The sequence below is a fragment of the Durio zibethinus genome, chromosome 2 (assembly GCF_047325235.1).
Source record: "Durio zibethinus cultivar Kanyao isolate XHJ-2024 chromosome 2, ASM4732523v1, whole genome shotgun sequence".
Taxonomy (NCBI): domain Eukaryota; kingdom Viridiplantae; phylum Streptophyta; class Magnoliopsida; order Malvales; family Malvaceae; genus Durio; species Durio zibethinus.
The window spans coordinates 3,609,785-3,622,406 of record NC_143163.1 but is presented as its reverse complement, the minus strand read 5'-3'; the positions used below and the strand labels follow the sequence as shown (position 1 = coordinate 3,622,406).

Here is a 12,622-nt window from a genome sequence, read left to right as displayed (position 1 = left end):
AAATATTGAAAAATTTCAAAGAATCACGTGATGAAAACCAAACGTAAAAATTATATTAAAAACAGTAAAATTCCATTAACCAAACGCAATAAAAATAATGGAGATGGGAAAGTTGGGTTTGCAAAATTTAATAAAAGAAAAAATAATTGCAAAATTTGTAAGCGGAATTTCACAAAGCCCAATCGGCGTTTTTTAATTCCATTATTATAAAGAGCCGAAATATGGGGCGGAAAAGGACACAATTTATTAAGAGGGATACTTTTGTAATTCCGTGATTCGTCATTCAAACATTTTGAATTATTACGGTGGCAGCCAACAAAAGCTGCGACGCTTCACGATGACGTGACACGTTCTTTCGGCAATCGCCGCCACGTAACCTCAAAAAGGTGGCTTTTTCATCAATTGACCAAATCCAGGAACTTTCTAACCCATTCTCGCGAGTATGTTTGACAAAAATCCACTCGCTGTGGCAGTCACTCACCTGTCCATAAGTCCATTCAGCGCCAAACGTCGAGGCAACTCCTAGAAAACGGTCGGATTTCTTGTAGTTGCCGCCAAACTATTGGCAGGAGCAGGGGACTTACAATGGTCAGAGAAGCAGAGACGTATACCTCCGGGCTTCGGAATAGCTGGCAGTCACAAGAAACACGTGTGAATTAGTACGTGTCAAGAGGCCTACTGATGGGCTCATCGATGAAGATAAAGTGATCCACTCTATTCGATGTCATGTACGCGTACAGTTTAGTGGCCACTATGTACATATTTCCCCCATCCATAAATAAATGCTAACTCGTCATGTGCAAACAAACAAATTAATCGTCCTCTTATCAAAGCGACATTCGAAATTCTGATTTTTAATTCATTTAAAAAAGAAAAATTCAAAAAAGAAAAAGACCAAAGATAGATTGGAGTAAGAGAGAAGGGAAGACTGAACATCGATCGGTCGATCATAGATGAATTGAGCCCAATTTACAAGGTAAAACAATTGACAATGCAGGGAATGCCCCCTCCTTTCCCTTGCTCATTATCTCCTCTCAAGTTTTATCCTCGATTTAGTTTTTTAAATAAAATTCATGATTTAATTCTAAAAAATAATTTTTTTATCATATGTTATAATTTGATTGAATATTTTTATCAGATTAATCAATTGATTTGCGGTATTAGTTTAAACGATTCAAATACTTAACAAAATGTAAATTTAGATATTTAATTATAATTTTTTATTTTTATGTACCAATATAATAAAAATGACATGATATATGAATCAAACGAGTATTAAATCTTTTGGGCAATAATTTTCCAAAAAAAAAAAAAGCCTTTTAGCAATTAAAATGAAAAATCCAATTTTAAAGATTTCGAATTTGATAAAATACAATGAGATTTATAAAATGAAAAATAATTATCTTGAAATAAATATTATGTAATCCATGTGTAAGTAAGTAAAAAAAAAAAAGATTTGTTTATCAAAATAATGGAGTCTAACTATTTTGGTTGGTTCAATGCAAGTTTTTTTTTTTTAATAAAAATAAAATTTAGAGATATATAAATTGTTCAATTTCTTATATCAATATAAGATATATCGAATTTGATAATTAAAACAAATAGCTACAGATAATGTATTCAAAATAACTTCAATAAATAATCATTGATAAAATTTAAACTAAAAATTTTTTCGTCTAAAAAATCGAGCCTAACCGATTAGGGTTTAATGCAAGTTATAGTAAACTATTAATCCTTTTTCATGGGATTTTGGATTAGTCATTGATTTTCGATTAATTTAGGTGTATGATGCCAAAAGACATGAAAGACATGATAGCTCCAGTTAAATAAGTAATCCTTCCGTTCTATTGAGTATCCGTATATATATGTTTTAATGTTCTTAAACAAATGTTCTCTTTCATTTTTTAAAGCCTAATTCTTTTTTTTTTTTTAATTTCAAAATTATTTTCGTGATTCCAGCATAAAAACATGGTACTTAATTTATTAAAAGAAATTAAAATTTATAATAAGAGCACTAAATCAAAGATTTTTTTTAAAATTCCATAAAAATCATATAAAAACAAATTAAATGAAAGTATGAGATATCTTATAGTTACTTTAGATAGATCTCATAAAAAAAATTAAACTCTCTCAATATCTATCTTCTTTATTTATAATATTTGAAATCAAAATTTTATTTAAAAAAATTAAATTTTTTTTAAATAAAATCAACAAATATTAGTTAAAAAAATACAAGTTTTAACTCATCATTGTACTTCCTCTAAAACTATCTAAAAGAAAAAAAAAACATATATTAAAAGCTCATATTCAAGTGTTAATGTTGACATTAATTGGCTGAATAAATACTTGTAGCACACTTATTGTTTACACCTACTCTCCTCTCCATAAAACATTTTAGCAAATGTAAATGAATTAGCTTTGGACCTTACATTCCCCACCACGTGAAGCGTCATTTAGAAAAAAAAAAAGAATTTTATGAAATAAAAAAGGAGGGATTATTTGTGATGATGAAACCGTTGCTTGGACTTGTAACAATAATATGAAAGGTAAACATTCTTTGGGTTAAGAATTCAACTTTGGGTTTTCGGGGAAATCGGGTGGGCTCAGGGATTACCAAACCATTTGGCAACCCAGCTTTGTTATGGATTTCATTCAAGTCAGGTTTTGCAACTACCGTTTGCTTTCCTTTGCCCACTTTTTTGGACATTTCGACCCAGCAGCCCGATTTTGTGTTTTCTCAATTTCTCACCGCAACTGGGATTTTCGAGAGGGAATATGCGTGTTAGTCAAATCTCTTTTCACAAACTAAAGTCGTAACCGAGTTTCGACTCACCCTCCTCACCTAACCCTCTGTCATTTGTCTTGGTGCATCCCCTGGAATCTACCGGTCCCCGTCGACCCCACCCCTTTCTTTCATCCCATAGTCCCCAACCCAAACAAACCACAACTTCCTCATTTCCTTTCCCACATTTTCCCGTTGAAGGTGGGACAGGGTTGGTAAGAGTTAGGGTTTCGTATACGCAGAGAAACTCCCAGAATTTCACATGGGTTCCATTACCATTCCCAATCACTGTTCCTATTTTTGTTACCGTTGCTCCTTACCTTAATTTCTCCAATCTTTTTTTTTCCCTCTTTTAAGTGAATTCTTGTTCCATGGACTTATCGTCCCAATCGACTGACACGTCATCAACGCTCTCTTTAAGGCTAGTATCTCATTCGCCGCCCTCACACCGTAGCCAGATCGCCGATGACTCCATTTATCTCCAGTTAGATACCAGGGATTCCACCCACCCGGCCTCACCAGTCCCTCTCCAACTCCTCGAACCGCACCAAAACGGGAACCCAACAGAAAGGGAGAGTTACGACGATGATGAAGAGGGTAAGGAAATGGAAGAATTCCATATATTAGGGCATGCCATGTGCCTCAAAAGGAGGAGAGACAGCTGTTCTTTGTCGAAGCGAATGACGCTTGAGCCGGATCTTGAGACGAGAAAAGCCGCCGTGAAATCATGGGGCAGCCAGCCGCTCCAAGTGGCGGATCCCGACGTGTTTGACATGATGGAACAGGAGAAAAAGCGGCAGTTCATGGGAATTGAGTTGATAGCCTCCGAAAATTTTGTTTGCCGGGCCGTTATGGAAGCCCTCGGAAGCCATTTAACCAACAAATACTCGGAAGGTATGCCTGGAGCAAGGTATTATGGCGGGAATCAGTACATTGATGAAATCGAAACTCTTTGTTGGAAACGTGCTTTGGAAGCTTTTGGGCTTGATGCCGAGAATTGGGGAGTCAATGTGCAGCCTTATTCGTGTACATCAGCGAATTTCGCAGTGTATACCGGGTTGTTGTTACCCGGAGAGAGGATCATGGGATTGGATACGCCTTCTGGAGGAAATACGAGTCACGGATATTATACCCCAAATGGAAGGAAGGTGTCCGGTGCATCGATATTCTTTGAGAGTTTGCCATATAAAGTGAATCCACAAACTGGGTATATTGATTATGAGAAGTTGGAGGAGAGGGCACTTGATTTTAGGCCCAAGATATTGATTTGTGGTGGGAGTTCGTACCCGAGGGAATGGGATTATGCAAGGTTTAGACAGATTGCAGATAAGTGTGGGGCTGTTTTGCTGTGTGACATGGCTCAGATTAGTGGACTCATTGCTGCTAAGGTATGAAACTGTGAATTACTAATATTTAGTAGGTACTTTGCTTTATGTGGTTAGCTTTCTGTGTTTTACTAATGATGGAGTTCAATTACATTACTTGGCTGTGGTTCTTTGCCGGATCAACACTATATCTACTATTCCGCTTTATTGTTTGAGTTAAAATTTAGAAGCAAATCTACTTACTGTGCCATTTTTTGCTTTAATTTTGTGAGACTGGTGTTTTAGAGGATTTTTATGTGCAGTTGACTTCTTAAATGTAAAAGATGGTATCTAATGCAACTAGTATTAACATAAGCAATTTCAAATTAGTGAAGGCTACCTATTGAGACTGATGTAGCTGTTGTGGTGAACTGGTAATATAGACGTTTATAGATGGAGATATTATTTCTAGTTTGCTTGATGCAAATGCACTCATGAGTTTTTTAGTTTAGTCATTGGAGGCATGTTAGAGACGGGCATTAATGAATAACTTCATTTTGGATGTGCCTATGAATTTATCTTCATTGTCTTCTTTTCAGGTTATCGATTTTTAAAATGTTAAGACAGCTGTGGCTTTTATACGAAATTAATCTCAATAATGTGGTGTTTGATATTTTTACAGGAATGTGCCAACCCCTTTGACTACTGTGACATTGTTACCTCAACCACCCATAAAAGCCTCCAAGGTCCCAGAGGAGGCATTATTTTCTATAGAAAGGGTACAAAGCCAAGGAAGGGAGGGATGTTTCTAAGCCAAGGAGATGACAACGATCAATATGATTTTGAGGAAAAGATAAACTTTGCTGTTTTTCCATCTTTGCAAGGTGGACCGCATAATAATCATATTGCTGCTCTTGCCTTAGCATTGAAACAAGTGGCTACACCAGAGTACAAGGCCTATATGCATCAAGTGAAGAAAAATGCTCAGGCTTTAGCATCTGCGTTGTTAAAAAGGAAATGCAGGCTAATTACTGGAGGCACAGACAATCATTTATTACTCTGGGATCTAAGGCCTTTTGGGTTGACAGGTAGAATGTTTCATTGGCAATCTCCTTATCATTCAAATAATTGTTACTATATGATATGGAGTTGAAGCTACATGTGCTTTGCATTTTTTTTTTTTTTTAATTTTATGATCGTTCTTGTTAAATTTAAAGATCTTTTGGCAATTAGGACTTGACCTGATATTGTTTGTTTTATTGCTATTGTTAACTTTCTTGGTTTAATTAACTGAGGGATTGATTATTTATCATGTTTCTGCTAATTTGTGCTTGCAATAGATGTTTATATGAAAAATTCCTAATATCCTATGACTGAGAAAATATGACTATATGAGTATAGAATGGGTTAACTATTTTGATTCTTTTGTCTGTTGTTCCCTCTGTTTTATGTATTCTTTTTTCTGGAAGGGGGTGGGGGGCTCTTTTGTCTAGTGACCCAAAGTAGAAAACATTCTTACTTGACTTCGGCCAGGGAGTGTATTTTATACTTGTGTTTATAGAAAATAAACATAATGGTTTTAGATCTCTATAACTCTTGTATATGCATGCAGAAATCTCTATGATTTCATTTCCTCTGGTGATTGGGAAATGCTATATTTTAAATGCCAAAATTGTTCAAGTTATAAATGGAACTAAAGTTTCAACTTTTAAGTGTTGGATCTCCTCTCCTCTCTGTTTCTCTTTCTGTCTCTCTCTTACCCTATGAACACACACAAACGGATAACATAGACATTTTCATTTGTTCCTGTATTTTATCTAGTGGCAACATGTCTTTTTGGCTTTTGCACTTGCATTAAGTAAGTTCTGTGTTAGTTGGTAGATATGTTACTAAATATCCCTATTCACTTTTATGTCAGAGCATGCCTAATATTCCAATTTTTTGTAGGTAAAATTTTCGAGAATGTCTGTGAGATATGTCATATTACTCTGAACAAAATTGCTATTTTTTGTGATAATGGTGCCATTACACCTGGAGGAGTAAGGATTGGTGAGTGTAGTTCTCATTGAATTAAAGTTTGCAAATCTCTTACTCTTGATGGGGGAGGTTTAGGCTATTATAATGACTTTTCATGTTGAATTCTGCAGGTACTCCTGCTATGACATCAAGGGGTTGCCTAGAGTCTGATTTTGAGACCATTGCAGACTTTCTCCACAGAGCGGCACATATAGCTAGTATGATGCAGCGTGATCATGGGAAGTTGCAGAAAACCTCCATAAAGAGTCTCCACAATAATATAGATATTATGGAGCTCCGAACAGAAGTGGAGACTTTTGCATCTCAGTTTGCAATGCCAGGTTTTGACATTTAAATGAATTGTGAAGGTGCCTCATTCCAAGATTGTGTTCGGCCTCTTAGACTAATATGCTGCCACCCCAAATTGAGATCCTATTTTTAGTTTCTGAATTAGCTAATGCAGTTTTATTGGCCACAGTTTTTGCGGTTGCCAACCTTTTTGAGTTCCAATGCAATCTCTGCAGAGGAATTGTTGCTGCTCAAAGGCAGAAGCAAAGGTTGTTTTCCAATTACCAATCCAAGCCGCTTCTGTTTTCTAAATGGTAGAAGAATGCCTGCAAATATTGCAACAATTTTGGGAGTTACGGTGCTCAAACATATTTCTCTTCATTGCAAGTCTTCTATTTGTGTATGCTGATTTGTTGAATTTGATATTTAAAAATTTAAGCCCAGAAATCTTTTCTTCATCGTTTGATACAGTGAATCCGGTGTAAGATCAACAACTCGTTGATCTTGCCTTTGTTAATGTATTACCTAATAATGTCTTCATGTAAAGCAGATAATCAATTTGTGATTCTTCATGGTCGAGTAATTAAACAGAAAACTGAATTTATATTTTTTAAAATTGTTTCGCTATGTTTTGTTAGCAACCAGCTATTATAGGCAATATGGAGAAAGTGTATCAACAGACAACAGGTCATGGTGTCTGGTGTTTTGTAGAAATTGATTTGGATTGTAAAATGTATAAACTGCTGATATGTTGAAATGAAATGAAATTTTCCATCAGAATCAGAGTAACGGGCACCATTACAGGATTAGTGATCTAGGAAGTAAGGATTGATTTCGATATTTCATCTCTCATGGCCGTGTATTCACGTGAAGCAATACAGTTTTCTTTGAACAAGCACGATCTTAAAGCAAGATGAAAAGCTATTGATTTAACAGAATGTGCTTGTAAAACTTGATGGCGAACAAGAAGTGCATTGCTTTCACAATTTTCAATTTGCCCTCTTAGAACTTTTTGTTTGCAGCATGTAAAACTCTCCAGCCGCTTTCTCTTTCTTTTCCTTCTGCAATGCTTCGGCTGATTTCATGGACCATGGTTTAGAACGTAACACTAAGTTATACTCACTATTAAAAAAAAAAAAAAAGCTTTAAATTTGAGTTTTGTTGTATATAGTATGGCTAAAAGATAATAGTGTGATATTTAATTCAATTGATTCGATCTATTATTCTTAAAAAATGATTATAAAATTTAAATTTCAAATTTTACAATCTTTTCAACTACAACCAAATGATTTTTGCAGTAAACCTTGTAGTAACTCAAACTCAAAACTGTCTAAATACATTAAACCCATGAACATATTAAAAGCTGCACCTAATCAAATGGAACTTCTCAACAAACCTCTTTTATACTTCAACAGCTTCAGTTTCAAACATTAATTTTCCTTCAAAAAGGCTAAAACGAGCCTATCAAAGACAAAAGAGATCGTTCTAGTTAAACAATTACAAGTTCCAATATCTAGCCGAGGATACTTTTTCAAGTTAGATGTCTAGTTCCTATTTTAAAATGGAACAAAATCCTTTAGATATCATGCCAGAAAAAAAGGATATATCTCGACTGGCTCCCATTGCCGACTGCACTTGCTCATCCATGATGCATATACATGTACATATATACTAATATAAAAAGGGGTCAAAGTGTGTTAAAGAGTGACAAGATGAGACAGAATCCAAACCAATATCTTTGCCTCTCTTCTAATTTTTGAGAATTTTCTTATTGGATTTGGGACTTGTTTTCAACATATTACTCATTTATGCAAAATATTTTTCAATTATTCATTGTTCACTAGGTGGTAGGCAGCATGCAGCTTAATGTTGACGTTTTTCTTCATTTATGAAAAATATTCAAAGATCTCAATCCATTGGCATTCGCCATTTATGTGGTTATGGTTTTCCCTCAAGTTTTTTAATCCATGATTTTTCAGCCATGCGAGGACTTTGGTAGGTAAAAAGGCATGTTATGTTGTTTGATTGAAGGCGTACAATGGTGGAAAGAGCCAAAAGAAGTGCTAGCGGAAGTGCATGTACTTGACAAGCATTGTTCATTGATATTTTTTTTCCCCATTGTCCATAATTGAAGGCAGAACTGAAATGAAAAAAAGAAGAAAGGAACTAAAGAGAAGTGAGGAATCAAAGCAACAGGAAGAATGGTAAAAAGATTTCAATATTTAGTTGAGACGACAAAGTTCTATGGGAGCTTTCATCATCAGCAACAGCAACTCAACGACACAAATTAAACAAGAATTAGACTAAAGGACCCGTGAGAAAGAAAACTCTACTCTCTCGAAAAATATGGGTTAAAATATTAAAAAAAATTTAAATTATTTAATTTTTTAAAATAATTTTTTATATTTTATCATTTTCAAATAAAATTTTATTTTAAAGAAAATATTTATGTTAATAATTTAATTAGATACAATTTAAAAATAAAAAAATATTTAAAATAAATTAAAATTAAGTGTTTAATTAAATATAAATTAAAAATTTTAAAATTTACTTAAATGCAATAAATAAATTTATATGAAAAGATTTGTTTTATTAGTTTAATAAAAATATTTTGAAAAAAAGAAAAAGAAAAAAAGGAGAACTTAGGAATCTCTCATTTCTATTGTCCTGTCCACCACTTTTTCCATCATTGTTTCCCAACCGAAATGATTACTCATTTACTATCACAACTCTTGAGAATCTCTTTTGGAAATTGCAGAAGATAATGTTTGAAGCAAACATTTCCACATTTGAGGGCACTGTTTTTCTTGCTCTAACAAAGAAAAATCATTAATATAGCAATATTGAGGGATTTCTTTTCCCACTAAACTTCCACCATATTTCAACTCTCTCTGCATACGTCAATTGGTTACACATGAAATTTTATTGGGTTAATTACGTTCTTATCCCTATTAATTTTAAAAAATAGATAAATAAAATTCGATTATCAAAATTATTTAAATAATATTTTAGCGCGTAATTTTCATCCGAGTTTTAGTTCATTCAAATAAATTTAAATAATTTTTATAAATTATATCATTCAATTAGAAAAATTTTAATTAAAATTAAATATTTTATAGTATCAAGGTTATAATTACAATAAAATTAAGTTTAGTCCATTAATAATTTATGAAACTGAGTCATTGTCACATTAGTTTTTCAGAGTGTCTTGTTGGCGGGGAGCATAAAAACCCTTTTTAGGTATAATCTTTCTTTTTAATTGACATGAGAAGGATCTTTTGTTTTTATGAGAAATCCAAATTTCTTTTGCATGCAGGGAATTGCTGTTTAATTTCTATGTTATTAATGACCATTCTTCTGTGGTTTTGTTGCTTGATTATTTCTAGGAATGCTGCTGAATCATTTTCATATTAGCTTCTAGAAAATAAAACTGTAATGCTGTACAATTAAAGCTGCAATTGCAGCACATTTTCAATGATAGCCATGCAATTACATTCATGATCTCAACGAAATTTTGAAGGCCAAAATCTTCAATTTCTAAACTTTGTAATGCAAAATAATTAAAAGTTTAAATCTCGTAGAAATTTACATGTCAAATGAATGATTTGAATTAAGTCGCAACTTCAGATTTTAACTTGAATTGCTTCTGATACGTGTTTTCCTTTACCATAATTAAAGAAGACTACAAGTGAAGCTCTTTTTGTTTGCCAATCCAGTAGAAGTTTTTCAGAAAGAGAATAAGGGAAAAACAAGAAGCATCATATTCTTAATTTGTCTCAAGCTTTTAGATGGAAAATTGATCATCAACTTCAAGCACATATGTCTCTGTAAACAAGATCAGATTCTAATTTTTGGACAAACAAGAACTCAGTAGGAGCATCATTTCCTTTTCCTCCTGGATAACATTTTCTTTCATATAACACGAGATGAATCTTCCCTCTGGCTCTGGATTGGAAGATCCTGCTTTCTATAGAAGGTAATGGCCGTCTTGTGTGTGTGTGTGTGTCTCTCTCTATATATATATTTATATATATTTATATATATATATATATATATGGAAGGATCAAGTTATAAAAAAAGTTTTATATTTTTTTAATAATTGATTTTAATAAATTTAATGAATAAAAGAAATAAATTTAAAAATATAATTTAATCTCATCCTTTAAATCATTTAAAAATAATGGTTATGTGTAAAACTAAAGGTTTTTGCATGTAAGTTGATTTCTTCCTATATATATATTCTTGTTTTCTTATTACCATGTTGCTCTTCTTCGAATTAAGAATCATATTCTCCTTCCCTTTTAAGGCATTTCCTGTTCTGGGTTTTTTTAGAAAAATGTTTTCTTCCCACTCAACTTCCAGACTAATGTATTGCAGCTGCAAACACTTGATTTCATTTTTCAACAGGAACAATAAGTTGAAGCTAAAAACATGTTAAAAACGGCCAAAAGAGAAATAAAAAGGAAAATTAACGAAGAAATTGAGTGACATGATACCACTTTAACCACTGATTCACATCTTTTCACTTTCTTTTTTGGATTTTTTTTTCTCCTCTCTCTCTAACTAGCTGCACATGTACAAACTTTATCTATCTACCTATGAGTGCACATGTCCAAAAGTTTTTTCCTTCCTTCAACTATTTCATCAAAGAAATCATCAATCTGCCCAATTATAGTCTCCACCCCACATCTAAACAACCCAAAGCAACTCTTCAAGTGGTCAATCTTGTCTTGGATCTCAACTTCTGATCCATACTTCACAATTCTTTCCAATTCCTCTCTTACCTCTTCCATGGCAATCCTAGCTTCCCTGAATTCATAAAGCATAATCCCTGGCTGCCCGCCAATTTGTTCCATTTCATTAGATACCCTTTGATGCAGTCTTGCAAGTGAAACCTTGAAAGCTGACCCAAATATCACATGCCCCTCATGCTGTCCATGGACAAAGCTTAATTCAGGCCAATAATATACAAGCCCGCTAAGCAAGATCATTAGAATCAATGAACTAACATTCCTCATTGCATAAAGAACACCTCGAAAACCATTGAAACCATTCAACTTTGATTCTACTGTAACATTCTCATCAAATCTTAGTGATAGTTGTCTTGCTCTTGTTTGCATCAGATTCCTATTTTCCTCTTCCAATCCTACAATTTCCCTTTGGCAGCCAACTATTGCCCGTATAACCTACAGCAACAATTAGACAATAATAACATAACTTCATTGACAATTGACATTAACTAATATAAACAATAAAGAAAACCATATATCAAAAGGTTCTGTCTCGAACTTTTGGTGGTTAATACTATTATGTTTTGGTTAGGTTTTTTGCACTGACCTGGCGAGAAAATTGAGGGTTGAAGAGCTGATGATGATCAAGTGAGGAAGCAATATTGGCAGCAGAAGAATAATAAGTTTCCATGCCGGAGATGCCAGATTTGAGAACAAGACAGGCTTCCCAGAGCCTGGAGCTTTCGTCCATATATTCATCAAGCCATTTTTCTCCTACAGGAAGGTGAAGCTTTTGAACCAAAATGGTTAATTGGGAGTGGAAGGACCGGAGTGAAGAGAGGACTTTTTGGAGGAATTGGATTGACATGAAGTTACAAGAAAGGAAAGAGCAATCAAGTTCTTCAAGTCCTTGGTTGAGCAAGTTGTAGAAGCCATTGACAGAAGAAGTGCATGAATTAGGATCCATAATGGAATTTGAGGAAAAAAAAAAACCAATAAAAAGATGGTATGGTAAGGAGAAAAAGTTGATGGAGATTGATAGATATTTATATTGGAAGATAAATAAAAAGCAGATGTAGAAGTGATGAATAGCTAGCTTAATAGCTCAGGTTTCTATGGTGAAAAAGGATTGTTGGGTGCAATTATGTGTGTTTCCTATAGAGTGGAGGCGATGATTGGGAATCTGTTGGCTTCAATTTAAAAAAAATAAATAAATAACAGACAGCTAAAATAAAAAGCAAAAAAGATGAAACATGAAAATTTCAAATACTCTCCCAAAGCAGCTCTTTATTCTATGATATTTTATATTTTGTACCTTGGGCTGCAAAAGTTTGACTACTTTGACTGAGATTCTCCTTCTCATTCTTCCATTTGATTTGGTTCTCCTTTTGAATTGAGTACCCTTTGGTTCCTTTACCTTTTCTCCAACGTATTGTTTTCCTCCATATCTTCCTATTGCTTCAACCTTTTGGGTTTTGTTTTCCTATTATTTCTTGGTCAGT

At 33.7% G+C, this 12,622-nt stretch overlaps 2 protein-coding genes across 2 annotated transcripts; one reads left to right on the top strand and one right to left on the bottom strand.

The window, feature by feature from the left end:
• The first annotated feature begins 2,765 nt into the window (after positions 1 to 2,765).
• On the top strand, positions 2,766 to 7,006 carry LOC111308882 (serine hydroxymethyltransferase 7-like). The gene is made up of 4 exons (XM_022907553.2): positions 2,766 to 4,170; positions 4,769 to 5,174; positions 6,034 to 6,135; positions 6,234 to 7,006. Exons 1-4 carry the CDS (start codon positions 3,154 to 3,156, stop codon positions 6,455 to 6,457), a joined length of 1,749 nt encoding a protein of 582 aa, XP_022763288.1. The 5' UTR covers positions 2,766 to 3,153; the 3' UTR covers positions 6,458 to 7,006.
• A 3,757-nt stretch (positions 7,007 to 10,763) lies between these two features.
• On the bottom strand, positions 10,764 to 12,221 carry LOC111308268 (uncharacterized). Its single transcript, XM_022906584.2, has 2 exons — positions 11,728 to 12,221; positions 10,764 to 11,576 (listed from the first exon to the last, which is right to left on the bottom strand). The coding sequence occupies exons 1-2, from the start codon at positions 12,085 to 12,087 to the stop codon at positions 10,983 to 10,985; spliced, it is 954 nt and encodes a 317-aa protein (XP_022762319.1). The 5' UTR covers positions 12,088 to 12,221; the 3' UTR covers positions 10,764 to 10,982.
• Positions 12,222 to 12,622: the final 401 nt, after the last annotated feature.

Excerpts from the sequence above, each read along its gene's own strand:
- LOC111308882 (XM_022907553.2), top strand. The coding sequence starts at position 3,154 with ATGGACTTATCGTCCCAATCGACTGACACGTCATCAACGCTCTCTTTA. Across the intron at positions 5,175-6,033 it reads AAGGCCTTTTGGGTTGACAG|GTAAAATTTTCGAGAATGTC; the intron begins GTAGAATGTTTC and ends AATTTTTTGTAG. Across the intron at positions 6,136-6,233 it reads ACCTGGAGGAGTAAGGATTG|GTACTCCTGCTATGACATCA; the intron begins GTGAGTGTAGTT and ends TGAATTCTGCAG.
- LOC111308268 (XM_022906584.2), bottom strand. The coding sequence starts at position 12,087 with ATGGATCCTAATTCATGCACTTCTTCTGTCAATGGCTTCTACAACTTG. Across the intron at positions 11,577-11,727 it reads ACCCTCAATTTTCTCGCCAG|GTTATACGGGCAATAGTTGG; the intron begins GTCAGTGCAAAA and ends TTGTTGCTGTAG.